The sequence below is a fragment of the Diabrotica undecimpunctata genome, chromosome 3 (assembly GCF_040954645.1).
Source record: "Diabrotica undecimpunctata isolate CICGRU chromosome 3, icDiaUnde3, whole genome shotgun sequence".
Classification (NCBI taxonomy): domain Eukaryota; kingdom Metazoa; phylum Arthropoda; class Insecta; order Coleoptera; family Chrysomelidae; genus Diabrotica; species Diabrotica undecimpunctata.
Genome location: NC_092805.1, coordinates 135,069,031 through 135,082,868, shown reverse-complemented (window position 1 = coordinate 135,082,868; position 13,838 = coordinate 135,069,031). Strand labels below are relative to the sequence as shown.

The window sequence follows — 13,838 nt, the reverse complement described above, 5'->3', positions numbered from 1 at the left end:
AAGCAAGAATGGATGACAGATAAAATATTGCAGATGATGGAAGAGCGAAGAAAATCTATATATTTATTTATATATTTATGTATATGGAGCAACGACTGTCACTTAATAAGCAATGATAAAACAATGAAAAGGGTTGGAAACCTTTCACAATGTAACTCTTGAAGGTCTCAGTCAGATAAGAGGAGAAAAGAAACAAAGCAAGATGTTACTATTCCATATATTAGCGGAAACGTTTCGATTTGTACTTGCAAAACAGCATCAGTCCAAATCTGCAAGAGCTCTCTTTTAGAAGCATTAGTGAACTTCTTTAAACTAAAGAAGGCCAATAAGTGACTTCTTATGTTGATAGAAAGGAGAATAATAATGAACATGTGACTTACATGAACAGTAATACAATAAGTAATACAATATCGATGGTAAATACAGCTACCAGTATTACAAATAATTGGTCAAACTTGTAAAATTCACATCATGTAATCGTATTAAATGAGACGGATAATTATAGAAACAGTATCTTTGAGTAACACATAGATACAGAAGAATTGATTAAATGCAGAAGACTTGGTCTTCTAAATTTAATAAATTCGTTGTTTAGAAAGTCAATCTACGTACAGTTTTTAATACTAAAATATGGCTAATTGAGTGTGTAAAGTAATGGCTAAAAAGTCCTTAATTAGTATTTTCTTTAAATATAATTAAAATATAAAGAATATACTTACTGAGTGTCTATAGTAGCCCGCAATATATCGTCATTTATAGTCCTTGAACTAAAAATATCGGGACATAAAGTTTTTACCGTAAAGTATGCATCTATTGAATTTTTCGCAGCTTCATTGCTATAGTAACAACTATGGAGGAAGCATGCTACCTGCAATTCTAAAATGACACAGATTTAAATAAAACAGGAGTATGGTGGTCTTATTTTACTACCTAGCACGGCTGATGCCGTCCATTTTGATCGTTGAAATTTTAAACAGTGTAACATTTAATGATATAATATCTACGAGATATTCAATATGATGGAACAGCGTAGACAAGCAAGCCAATAACAAAGACACTCTCAAATATTTAACTACTAACAATGAGATCAGAAAAATAAATTTAGATAAACAAAACTGGTATACTTTCAGGAGAAATGTAAAGAAATCGAAGAACTTCAGAATCATTATGACTTGTTAAACGTACATAAAAAAGCTAAAGAAATGGCAGAGTTGCAACGAAAAAAACCATATTTTGCCACTGTTATACAAAAATGGAAACATCATAATTGCCTGTGCTAATTTCCGGCCACCTTGATTCAGCTAACAAAATCTTCTAGCCACTGTCTCTTTAGTCTTCTAATTCTTATTGGAGCATTAACAAGATTAGTTCTTTGTCGTGGTTTAAGTTTCTAGTTATATGTTTAGCTGCATATGCGCGTATAGTGTTTTTTACTGTATACTTAGTTCCTCATAAAGATTTGGATTAGAGACATACCAATGAGCATTTGTCGTCATCCTCATCGTTTTGTGCTGATAATTTTTTAATAATTTTGCATTTGAAGGTTTTGAATATCCTCGCAATTCTATACTGTAGGTACAGTTCATTTGTTGGGTTGTAAGATTAAGTTGATTTTGCTCCTATATGTACATTCCATGTTAATTTTTGTTCAAGATAAAGGCCCAAATATTTGACTTCATTCTTCACTGGGATTAATTGATTGTTAATTGTGATTTGAGGGCACAAGGTATGTCTGGCCGTGAAAGATATCTGCGCAGATTTCTCTTAATTAAAGTAGTTTAGCAGTAGTCAATGCGGCAATCAGCCAATGCTCGAAGCATTTTATGATGATCTATAGTATCTATAGAGAAAAATAGGCTTCTTGGATTCTGTGCACTTAGTACTGCAAACTAAGTTTGGTAGAGCATACTACTAGGTTGGCAGTTCTTAGATCTGATTTGCCACCTTTTTTATGCATTATGGTTATTGTTGCATTATGTCATTAGAAGGGAGTTACACCTCGTGTCAAACAAGCATTAAATATTTTTTAATTTGTTCAATGAATATCTCATTTTCTCCAGGTGATTTATTGTTTTTTATCTTCGAGAGAGCTCTTTTTATTTTACCTGTTGTGATATCTAGGATGCACTTACATTTTGGACTTTTTTTATTTAACTCTAATCAGGATCTGGAAGTTCTTCTAGTTTATGCAATTTTCGACATACTGCATACATACGTGGTCATAATATCTTAAATTTTTAGCTTCTACACTGCTATCGATCCCCAATTTTTGGCCGCATCTCGTTATTTCTAATTATGTGATTAAATGTCAGTATATAACTATTTCAAAATTCCATTTCCACTGAAAGTGATTTACTTTTCATCGATTTAGTCAATTCGCATATCTTTGCCCCATATATTCTAATGTTAATTTCTCTATTCCAATATTATTAAAATTAAAATAAATTTCTAGTTTGGAAAAAACATTTAAGGGTTAGAATTCAATACCGACTTTCAAAAGAAATGAAGGTTTTAAGAGGCATCCTCAGAGCTGTAGGTATCCTGTTCCCACTTTTCTTTAATTTAATAAACAAATCAATTTTTCCAGAGACGCAGATGACAGCATCATTAAAACAGATAATCATAAAGATCTAATTGAAAACCTAGATCATACCAAACGGTATATGTGACTCTTTTCTTTGTTTGTTTGTTGGTTCAGTTTATATTCCTATTTATACTTAGACTATATTATTAAGGCATGCTTTATTTTGTTTATTACTCTCGATTATAGTTTCATACTATTTACGATTGTTTTGTACTATTGAATATATTTACTTGTTTGTATAAAATATTAATTTGAGCTATTCTTCTCTAAAAAAATCCTGGTAAAGGCTGATAAATAATGCGGCCCGAATGCGAGCGTTCTCGTGGGTAGATACAAGTATAACTAGACAAAGTAAAATGAGATGAAATGAGCTAGGCTTTGACAAAGGAACTATAAGTAACCATACAATCATAAACAATTCAAAACACAGAAATAGGATAGTAATAATTATAACGAATGATACTTGGCAAGGCTGTAAAAAGCGTAGACCTATTCTCAGACCGGATATTAATGCTACAACTGCAAACAACAATAATAATTGCGAATGTTTTACAAGTATAGACACTCATACAAGATTATGACGAAAAAGATATTAAACAATTCTAATGATTTAGAGAGTAATAGCATCAATGCAGAAACACGAGCTCAATATTATCATAGGAGATTTTATTGCGAAGATTGGTCCAAGGAAAATAGAAAGATATTATAGAAAAACATCACGTAAAGAGAAGATATGTAAAGAAAGTCCCAAAGAGAATTTTTAAACTTCCAAAGCGTACATCTGAAGATCAGCATCATGAAGCAGATATATATGTACGGATGATCTGTCACCAAAAAGACTACGAAAGGTACAGAAATTTAGTAACATTTTAAAAACCTATAAATGCATGTAACCGGACATATCACAGTAGGATCACATAACAGAAAAAAAAACAGAATGAGATTAAAAAAGGGTAAATATCAAACAGCTATTATTAATTGGGAAAAAATGGCAAATAAGAATAAGAATAAGAAGAAAAAATAAAGTAGACACTAAGCAAAGAAAGATATTAAGAAAAACTGGAAAAGAATGAAACATATATTAAAAAATATTCAGGAAACAGTTCAGATTTCGGAGTAGCTTAGAAACAAGAGAAATCAAAAGTTCTATCCAAATACTGACATAGAGATGAAGAGATATAAATCTACAGGTATTCATTTGCAAAAATGATTTTGAAAAGGCTTTTGATAAAGTCCGACATAACAAAATGCTGTACTTTAAAAAATACAGAATTCTGAACAAAGCTGGATTAGATGATAGAGACTTACGAATAAATACAAATCTGTACTGGTATCAATAGGGTAGCGGGTAGACCCTTTTCTACGATCCTGGTAGAAAATAGATCAACTTTAAGGAAGCATCCCTGCCCACGCGAGCCATGCTTTGCTCTCAATTCCTTACTGAGAGAAATCATGTCCCATTCCTTTATCCTTCCAAAATCTAGTTACCTACTTCCTATCCCTCCCTGGTGAAGGGCAGCAGCGATCATCAGTACCAGTTCAAGGCGTAGAGGAAATGATCCTGGACCGGCTTGAAACTGGATTACCACAAGCATGACTGGAGTAGTTTAAATGGTTGTGGTACTGAGATGGGGAAGGCAACGGGAAAAGCACCCCATTATATTTTCCACAAATCTAAATGGCAGACGAGAAAAAGAAAATGGCCCTCAGTCTGGAGCACCCCTTAAATGGGGAGAGGATGTGAAGAATCCCCCCGTCAACTACTCAAGAAAGTGCACAGAGAATACAAATATACGACCGAATAGTACGCATTGCCATCTGGAACGTACGCAGCTTATTTATGTCCGGGAAACTGGCAAACACTGAAGCCGAGATGGTAAGACTGAAAATAGACATCTTGGGGATGAGTGAAGTAAGATGGCCTGGATCAGGAATACAAAAAACAAAACATGGATACATATACTAATCAGGTGGAACCGACCCAGAACATCAATATGGAACTGCTATATTAGTGTCGAACAAAAATGCTCAATCAGTCATAGACTTCATCCCTCTAAATGATAGAGTAGCAATGTTGAAATTACAAACAACTCACAGAAAACTAAATATTATTCAGGTCTATGCTCCAACAAGTGACAAGTCAGACGAAGAAATCGAAAAATTTTATAACAACATAGATGAAATAATGAGACTGACAAAAAGAGGTGAGATAACGATGATCATGGGTGACTTTAACGCTAAAATTGGTCGTAGTGCTGAAGGAGACCACATAGGAGCATACGGTATAGGTACCAGAAATAATAGAGGAGATAGACTTGTACAATTCTACGCAGAAAACAATCTGTTAATTGCCAATACCTTCTTCAAACAACATCCCAGAAGGCTATACACATGGAAATCACCTGCAGACAGAAAAGACAGAATTGTTAGAAATCAAATTGACTTCATTTTGCTCAATAACACCTTTAAGAAGTAGATACAATCTATGAAAACATACCCTGGAGCTGATATACATAGCGATCACAATCCAGTTGTAATGGATTTTAGATTAAAAAGATTTCTCAAAGTCAAAAAGAAAATAGTGACAAGAAAAATAGACATCTCACAACTGAATAACCCTAAACAGAAAAAAGAAATAAGTATCAAGCTTGAGGAAGAAATAAAAACGATCGAAAACTTGGTACAGACAGACATTGAAGTAATATAGACTGCTCTAAAAACAAAAATAACAAAGATACAAGAAGAAGACATCGGGTTCATAAAACACAACAAAAAACAAGAATGGATAACGCAAGAACTCATGGACCTCATGGACGTAAGACGAAAACATAAAACAAGCCCAATAGAATACAAGCGAATCAACAAAATCATTAGAAAAAAGTGCAGGGAGGCGAAAGAAAACTGGATGTCAACAAAATGCCTAGAAATCGAACAACAGGAAAAATACGACACCTTTAATATTCATAAAAAAGTAAAAGAAATGACAGGTAGACACAAAAAAAGACAAGCAACAATATTAAAAAATGATAATAACGAAATAATTATGGGTACAGAAGACAAACTAGAGAGATGGAAAGAATACATACAAACTCTTTTTGACGACGATAGACCTTGTTCTCCACCATCCACAGATAATCGAATAAATGAAAAAGGCCCAGAAATAACCAAAGAAGAAGTGATTCATGCAGTAAAATCTCAGAAAGATGGAAAAGCCACCGGTCCAGACAATATCAATGTCGAAATACTTAAACTAATTGCAGATAACGAAAGTAAAAGCCTAGATTTAATAACAGCACTATTCAATAAGATATATGACACAGGTAAAATACCAACAGACTGGCTAAAATCAACATTCGTAGCATTACCAAAAAAATCGAATTCCTCACAATGCGATGATTTTCGAATATTAAGCTTGATGTCTCATGTCCTTAAAACTTTTCTCAGAATTATCCATACACAAATTTACAAGAAGTGCGAGTTCCAGATGAGTGACACTCAATTCGGATTTCGAAACGGATTGGGAACATGAGAGGCTCTTTTTGCTTTAAATGTGTTAACGCAACGATGCAGAGACATGAATGTAGATGTATATGCATGTTTTATTGACTATCGAAAAGCATTTGACTGCGTTAACCATCAAAAGATGATCGAAATTCTGAGAACAACTGGAGTTGACGAACAAGACTTGCGAATTATCTCAGAACTATACTGGCACCAAACGGCAACAATTGAAATAGAGCACACAACATCCGAAGACATACAAATCCGACGAGGAGTGAGACAGGGTTGCGACTTATCACCGCTACTCTTTAATTTGTATTCGGAGTCTATATTCAGAGAAGCAGTAGACGAGGTCCAAGGCCGAATTAAGATTAACGGAATCAGCATAGACAACATCAGATATGCTGATGATACCGTCTTAATAGCAAGCACCGCACAAGAACTACAAAATATAATAAATGCGGTAGTTCACCACAGCGAAATGTTCGGTTTACATCTAAACGTTTCCATAACTAAAACTTTAGTATTTTCAAAGACACCAATAAACGTACAGGTGTATGCCAAGGGTCAAATAATAGAACAGCTAAATTCCATAAAATATTTGGGAACAAATATCAATAGTCAGTGTAATCCAAAAAAAGAAATCCTATCAAGAATCGAACAAGCAAGGAAAACATTCATGAGCATTAAAACATTTTTTACAAGATCAGACCTTAGTCTACAGCTTAGAATCCGAATGATCAGATGTTACGTTTTTTCTGTCTTACTGTATGGCTGTGAAAGTTGGACAATGGACTCTGAAATAGAAAAAAGAATAGATGCCTTTAAGATGTATATATACAGACGAATGTTGAGGATTCCATGGGTACAAAGAGTTAGTAATGTTGAGGTACTTCGTCGCATGTGTAAACAAAAAGAATTACTAAGAATAATCAAAGAGAGGAAAATGCAATACTTGGGTCATGTGCTGAGAGGCGAAAGATATGAATTACTTCAAGTTATACTGGAAGAAAAAGTACAGGGCAAAAGATCAGTAGGAAGACGCCAGAACTCGTGGCTGAAAGACCTGAGGAGATGGTTCGACCGCTCATCCCCAGAGATCTTTCGCGCAGCAGTTTCCAAAACTACAATTGCCATTTGGATCGCCAACCTTCGCAAGGAGACGGCGCAATGAGAAGTAGACTGGTATCAAGTGACAACAATAAGAGTTGGATAATAATTACCGGATGAAATAGGTATAAAAAGATTATTGAGATAAGGATGTATACCCGTAACTCTACTTTTTAACTTGCAGTCACAGGAAGTATTTAGGGAATCCTTAGTGGAGACAACAGAAGGCATTGTAGTACATGGTATAACCTTCGGCAATATTAAATATGCCGTTAGTACAAGCTAACTTTAGTGATGATTTTTAAAATCTAATGAACAAAATAATCTAGACCTATGATCAATATGTACTAAAACCCAACGTTAATAAAACTGATTATATGAACTGAAGTGGAAGATTAAGTGAATAGAGAAAACAGAGCCCCAGGCTGCCTGAATGAAACAATATGGAAAAATAAAAATATCGGAAAAGAAATGAAAGGCAGAATTTACAAAACATCAGACATCAGACCAATAATGATATACGCGGCAGAAACACGACCTGACACAGAGAGGACAAAAATGATGAACAGGAAACAGCAGAGATGAAAATACTTAAAAAAATTGAAGATAAGACACTATGGGACAGAGCTAGAAGTACAGATAAATGACGTAGATGTAAGTTAAAGAACATCAAGAACTGGGTACGAAATAGAAGAGTAGAATATAACGATCATATAAGCCGAATGACAACAAATAGAGTAGTAAAGACGGTAAGAGACGGTTCCCCAATAGAAAGATGATCAGTAGGAAGACCACGAAAACGATGGAACGACAACTTACTGGAGGCACGTTGAAAAACAGACAGAGTCATGCCTACATAAAAAGACGAAGAAGATAAAGAAGAGAGCTAGGATCCAACCATAGAAATTAAAAACCGGATAAAACTGGCCCAGGAACGTTTCCTGTTCTGTTAAAAAATTATAAACGTTTTTTGCAGCCACGATCTTAGTATTGACCTTCAAGTTAGATCATTGTTATATCTTTCCAGTACTACTATAAAGAGTAGATGCTTGGAAGCCTTTAAGATGTTGATATATAGACGACTACTAAAAATACGCTGGGTATATAGACTCAGAAATAATATAATAAAAAATACACAAGCTGGAATACTTCGATAACATTATAAGGCATTCTGAAAAATATGAACTTTTGCATCTTATAATACAAGGAAAGATGTAAACGTGGTCCTGGCCAACAAAACCATCATGGCGGATATGGTAGCCAAAATGATATCCAACGATCGATAACAGTCTTGGAAATGGAAAAATAATAAGACTGTTCTTTATCATTTATGCATCCGAAGAGGCCATTGCAGCTGCAATGAATGTCGTACGAAATGGCATGGCTGTTCATAAGGCAGCACTTACATTTAATATTCTTTTGCGTACATTATGTAACCATCTAGCTAGTGGTAATTCACAAAAACGACTTGGGTGGCCCCCAGTACTTACAAAACTTCAGGAAGATGAATTGGTTAGGCGTATACGAAGATTGTGTGACGTGGGTATGCCATTAACCCACAAAATATTACAAAAAAACGTGTTTGCTTTTATCAGAGAGACAGGAATAAGGCATCTATTCTCGGTTTAAAAGGAGATAGCTGGAAAAATGGATTAAATTTTATTTTCCTAGGCATCCTGACATTGCAACGCGCCGGGCTCAAAAACTCAAGCAAGTTTCGCAGGGAAACTTGCTCAAATTTACAACTTTGACGAAAAAGGATAACAGCTTACACTACATCACCAACAAACTGTATTGGCTAGTAAAGCTGCTAAAAGAATGCATATCGTTGCACCAGATCACGGCCAAATTATAACAATCGTAGCATGTGGCAACGGCATAGGCAACATCATTCCACCACTTACCATTATAAAAGGGCAACGAGTTAAACCAGAATGGTATTGTTTTCTTTCAGCAGAAACAAAAATTATAATGACCAAGAAAGGAAGCATGACAGCAGATGCATTTATAGAGTGGTTAGATCACTCCTGCCGATTCAAAAATCCTGGACCAGCCCTTTTAATTTTTGATGGAGCTTCATCTCATTTAGACATTAGAATTGTAGAAGCTGCAATAAAAAAAGATGTAACTCTGTTTTGTCTACCTTCCAACACCACCCATGGGCTTTAACCACTCAATAAAGCAGTCTTCAGGAGATTTGAATCTTACTGGGATGAGTAGGTGTTAAATTTTTGGGTCAACCATAATAACGAACGTACCATCAACCGAGCAAGATTTGGGCAAATATTTACGCCAGTTTGGAAAAACGCAATGACGCAAAAAAATATTTTTGGATTTGAAGCAACTGGAATATGGCCATTTAATCCAGTGCTATTCCGGATGCTGCCTTTGCACCTAGTTGTCTGACAAAATGAGAGATTGAAACAATCGGCGAAGATTTTCAAGAAAATCCTACAACCGAACCAAAAATTGAAAAAACTGGTAAAAAGAAAACAAATTTCGAAGAACAGCTATCCTGCAGCGGTTTAAACAAAAATAATAAAAGCAAAGCATTCTCGAGTAGCGAGAAAAGGAGAATTACCAAGAAAAAGGACTGAAAAAAGTTTTTCCAAACTTACATCTCAGATGAAGACAGTGACTCATCTGGGTCTTACACAAGTGGTACAGCTTCCAGCGAGGATTATAGTGATGTAGTTTACACGTCAAATAAATATGATAAAAATAAGATTGCAAAAATAAGTGAGACAGAGTCATGTGAAGAAATAAATGCAAGAAGTTACCAGAGATTTATTTAGTGCACAATCTCATAACTCAGCAAAACCAAAACCAAATTTAAAAACAGATTCATGGTACTGCTTCTTGTGGGGTAAGGATAGAGTGGTTGATATGCGCAAGTGTGTTTGTTGTAATAAGTATATCCACGAGGAATGTATAGGATTAACAAAATACGACAAGGATATATTTGTATGTCCTCGATGTGTGTAAATGCGAGATATATGTACTTAATGTAATGACAAATTTTTGTTTTTAATGTGAGTAAAAGTTTCTTTCACTAAACTTTGTAATTATTCTTTAATTCTTAGGTTTAAAATTTATTATCCACTTAAATTTTTTTCAAAAATGAAACTGGTCTTATTAAGTTACCAGTTACAAATAAGGCCAAATATTCAAGATTTATTCAATGTTAAAATTTTATATTTTTTTATTTATTTATTAAGTATTTTATCGTGAAATTCGATAGCTAAAATGTTAAGTAATACATATACAAGAATTTTCTTCCCATATTTTTGCTGAATAAAATATTACAGACATTTAAACCTTAACGTGGCCTTAATTGGCGTCCTTACCTTATGACAAAATAAAAACTTATGGAGAATGATAATTAAAGAAGCCGACCTCGCACATGGATAGGTATAGGCAAATAGAATGATGACCAATAAAAAAATAGATGAAATATATAAAAATTGTAAGACAGAAAAAATAAGTTGTTGACTTATTCGATAGTTTTCCATAAAATCCGCAAGACTTTTTAAAATTTTAGGGGTTGTCCATACATACACAAACGCCAATGACGATATCTCGCAAAAGAAGTAAAACAAAAGCAAAATTTTATTTGATAAGTATAAAGTACAACTTTTTTCAAAGTACCTGTAGCTTTCGGCAAATGGGGTTGTTTTCCCATCCAATCCATTAAAACCTGAACATCTTCTTTCTTTAACTTTTCGTCTTTTCTGTAAACTTCCTCTACAGCTATCTCATTAAACTGCATAGTGGTTCACTATAGGTATCAAACTGACTAATTACACAACACGAAAACAAGCGTTTATTAATTTGTAAAATAACCATTAAATTTGTATACAAAAGAACATTGATATTAAAAAAACTTGAATTGTTTAAAAACCTAATTATAATATCATCAAGCTTACAACAAATAAACATACTTATTACTGCAAAATAATGTATAGTGATAATATCAAGGTCTACCCGGTTTAGAATATCACACTAATATTCTTTTATTTTTAAAAATTTCCATAATTACCTCTTTATTGCAATCTTCTTTTGATTAATGGCAAAAGATAAATGTCTACCAAATGAAGGATGTTTGTATTTATAATGAAATGGACTATAAATTTAATGTTATGCCAAAGGGAGACTGCAAGTCATAATTGAGGCTACAGGTTCCTTTTTAAACAATGCAATAAGGATTAACCCAAATATTAACAAATTTGAGAAAGGGCTTTGTGAAAAAAGATAAAAATTAGCGAATGCACAATAATCTTGTATAAGAACATTTTTGGATTGAATTAATTGAAATATGTTAAAAATTACTTAAATTTAATAAAAATTTCTTCCATAATTTGAGATAGGGACCTAATTCCATATACGGTAATGCACCCAGTTATTGGCACTCTAAGGAAATGTCCCGAGAAAAATATTTCCGAGTTCCACAAGAAAAGAATCACAATTTCGGGAATTGTTATTCTGGGCTGTGTGATATCCTACCTTTCTTATCACACAACTGTTTTTAATAATAACGTTCGTATATTTAAACGAAAATGATTTAAATTAAAAAACAGAAAGTACCAGTTATTGGCATTCACATGGCTGTTGTCACCGGCACCAACCTGCAGTAATTGTAACACGTCTTGCTGCAGTTAATGGCACCACTTTCACAGTAATGGAATGAAATAATAAGAGCTCAAATCATTTTAATTAAATTTTTACATTTATTATACAAAAAAAAATGTAACTTAAGCTGAAATGTTTTGAAATAAAAACCTTAACTCAATGAACAAAATTTCATTGAAACTTAAAAATCTAGCGTATGAACAAAAAAGATAAGTAACTACGCATTCCTTTGGCACACTTTGCATAAATAATGAGGGGTGTATAAACCTTTTTTCAGCAGGAATTTGTAATGGTACATTCTCATATAGTTCTGGCACTTACTTCCAAAATTTGCTACTGTTGTATTTTTCGTACATATAAAACACAATCCCTTACGAATGATATTATCCTTAGGGAGGCGCAATGGAATTGTGCAGATCCTCTCGTTGCATAGATTACTTAAACTTCGAGAACTCCGCTAGGTTGATATAATGAATTTTTTGATCACCGGAGCTTCGTTTTCCGTCAAAAAAGCTGTTAAATTGTTAACGTGTTTGGTTTTCCTGGCCTCTTTGTTACTTTGGCCATTTGGTCATTTCACGCTTTTTCCTATTTTCTTCATCTCTTTCTGTAGCTTAGTTTCTTCGTTTTCTTCATGCATTTTTTTCCACCCACTAGATATTATCACGTATGACATTTTTCCGTTGTACGCTGAGACTTTCGCTCTGGTGTCAGTTGCCATAGCAAAGTGTCGCGAAACCCGTGATCAGCAGCTTCCACGATAGAATCACAATTGAAGGGCTTGGAAGGTGAAGGTGTTATGTTATATTTGCTTGAAAATTGGGATATTTATGTGGATGAAGGCGTTATGTGTTATTATTTCTCATAGCACTATCTCCCATTCACTTCTAGCCATAACTTGCAGAATGTTTTGAGGGAGAAGGTGCCATGTGTCTTCAGCATGCACATAACACCTTCATCCACTTAGTCACTGTGCTTTGTTGACGTTGTAAAATAAAGTGCAAGATGAAAAGAAGTAAACAAATATTAGAATTGGCTCTTAAACAGGCAAAAGAAGACACTTATGAAGGTAAGCTTGATGAAATAACTAACCTAAAATATTATACTACAGTAAATTACGCAATGTTATAATTATAATCTTATAGAATAATGATATAGACTACTATATTTGTTTGGTTTCAGGTGAAAATGAAGATGTCAGTTACATTTTCGACGATCCATCAAGTGATGAATATGTACCGGACTCAGATATCGTTAGTGATAGTGAGGATAATGGTGATGAAGATTATACAAGATGTGCTCGCATTTCCTCTTCTAGAAGGTTTCTTCTAATTTTCTAGAATCCCCTTCAACAAGTACAAATTCTACAGTAAAAATACATCCACAGTCTGATGCGGAAAGTGATGTGGTAAACCTACAAATTCCCATTTCAATTACAAACAGCAGGTGTGTTGAGGATAGAGTGGTGAGTAGCCATATTAATAGTGACCAGGCTCATTTAGATGTAGAACCACAAGTAAAAAAACAAAAATTGTCCAGTAACGACAGAAAAACAAACAACAATGGAAAAGAAAAGTGGCCGCTAAAGCAAGAGAATATGAAGAAAGTTACTTATCTCGTAACGGTGTAGTGATTTCTGCTAAGCGCATTAACGAGGATAATATTATTTGTAATGAGTGTCGATTAAAATGTTCAACTAGGATTAACCAGAATACAAGAGTATCAATTTTCTACAAACATGATATTAACGCAAAAAATGTAATTATTTTTAAATCAATTTTCATAAGTGAACCTCAGCGAAAACATAAGGGTGCAAAGAGACATAAAACTGCATCTTTTAAGTACAGTATTACAGTAAATGGAACTCATGTGCCAATTTGTAAATCAGCCCTAATGTCATTGTACCAAATAGGCAGAAAGAAAGTATTTCTTATCCAAAACCAGATAAAAAAGGTGTGTCAGCGCCGGAGTAAGACAAACGGGGCAAGCATAACAACAGGCCTACTAAACTTGA

The 13,838-nt window shown here is 34.0% G+C and overlaps 1 protein-coding gene across 1 annotated transcript in view; it reads right to left on the bottom strand.

The window, feature by feature from the left end:
* LOC140437438 (alpha-tocopherol transfer protein-like) overlaps positions 1-11,030 on the bottom strand; it is a 31,434-nt gene extending 20,404 nt beyond the window's left edge. The window contains exons 1-2 of the mRNA XM_072526973.1: positions 10,844-11,030; positions 720-876 (exon numbers count right to left, since the gene is read on the bottom strand). Coding sequence (XP_072383074.1) covers positions 720-876; positions 10,844-10,964 — 278 coding nt within the window. The 5' untranslated portion in view covers positions 10,965-11,030. The remainder of the gene's footprint in view (positions 1-719; positions 877-10,843) is intronic.
* Between the last annotated feature and the right edge of the window lie 2,808 nt (positions 11,031-13,838).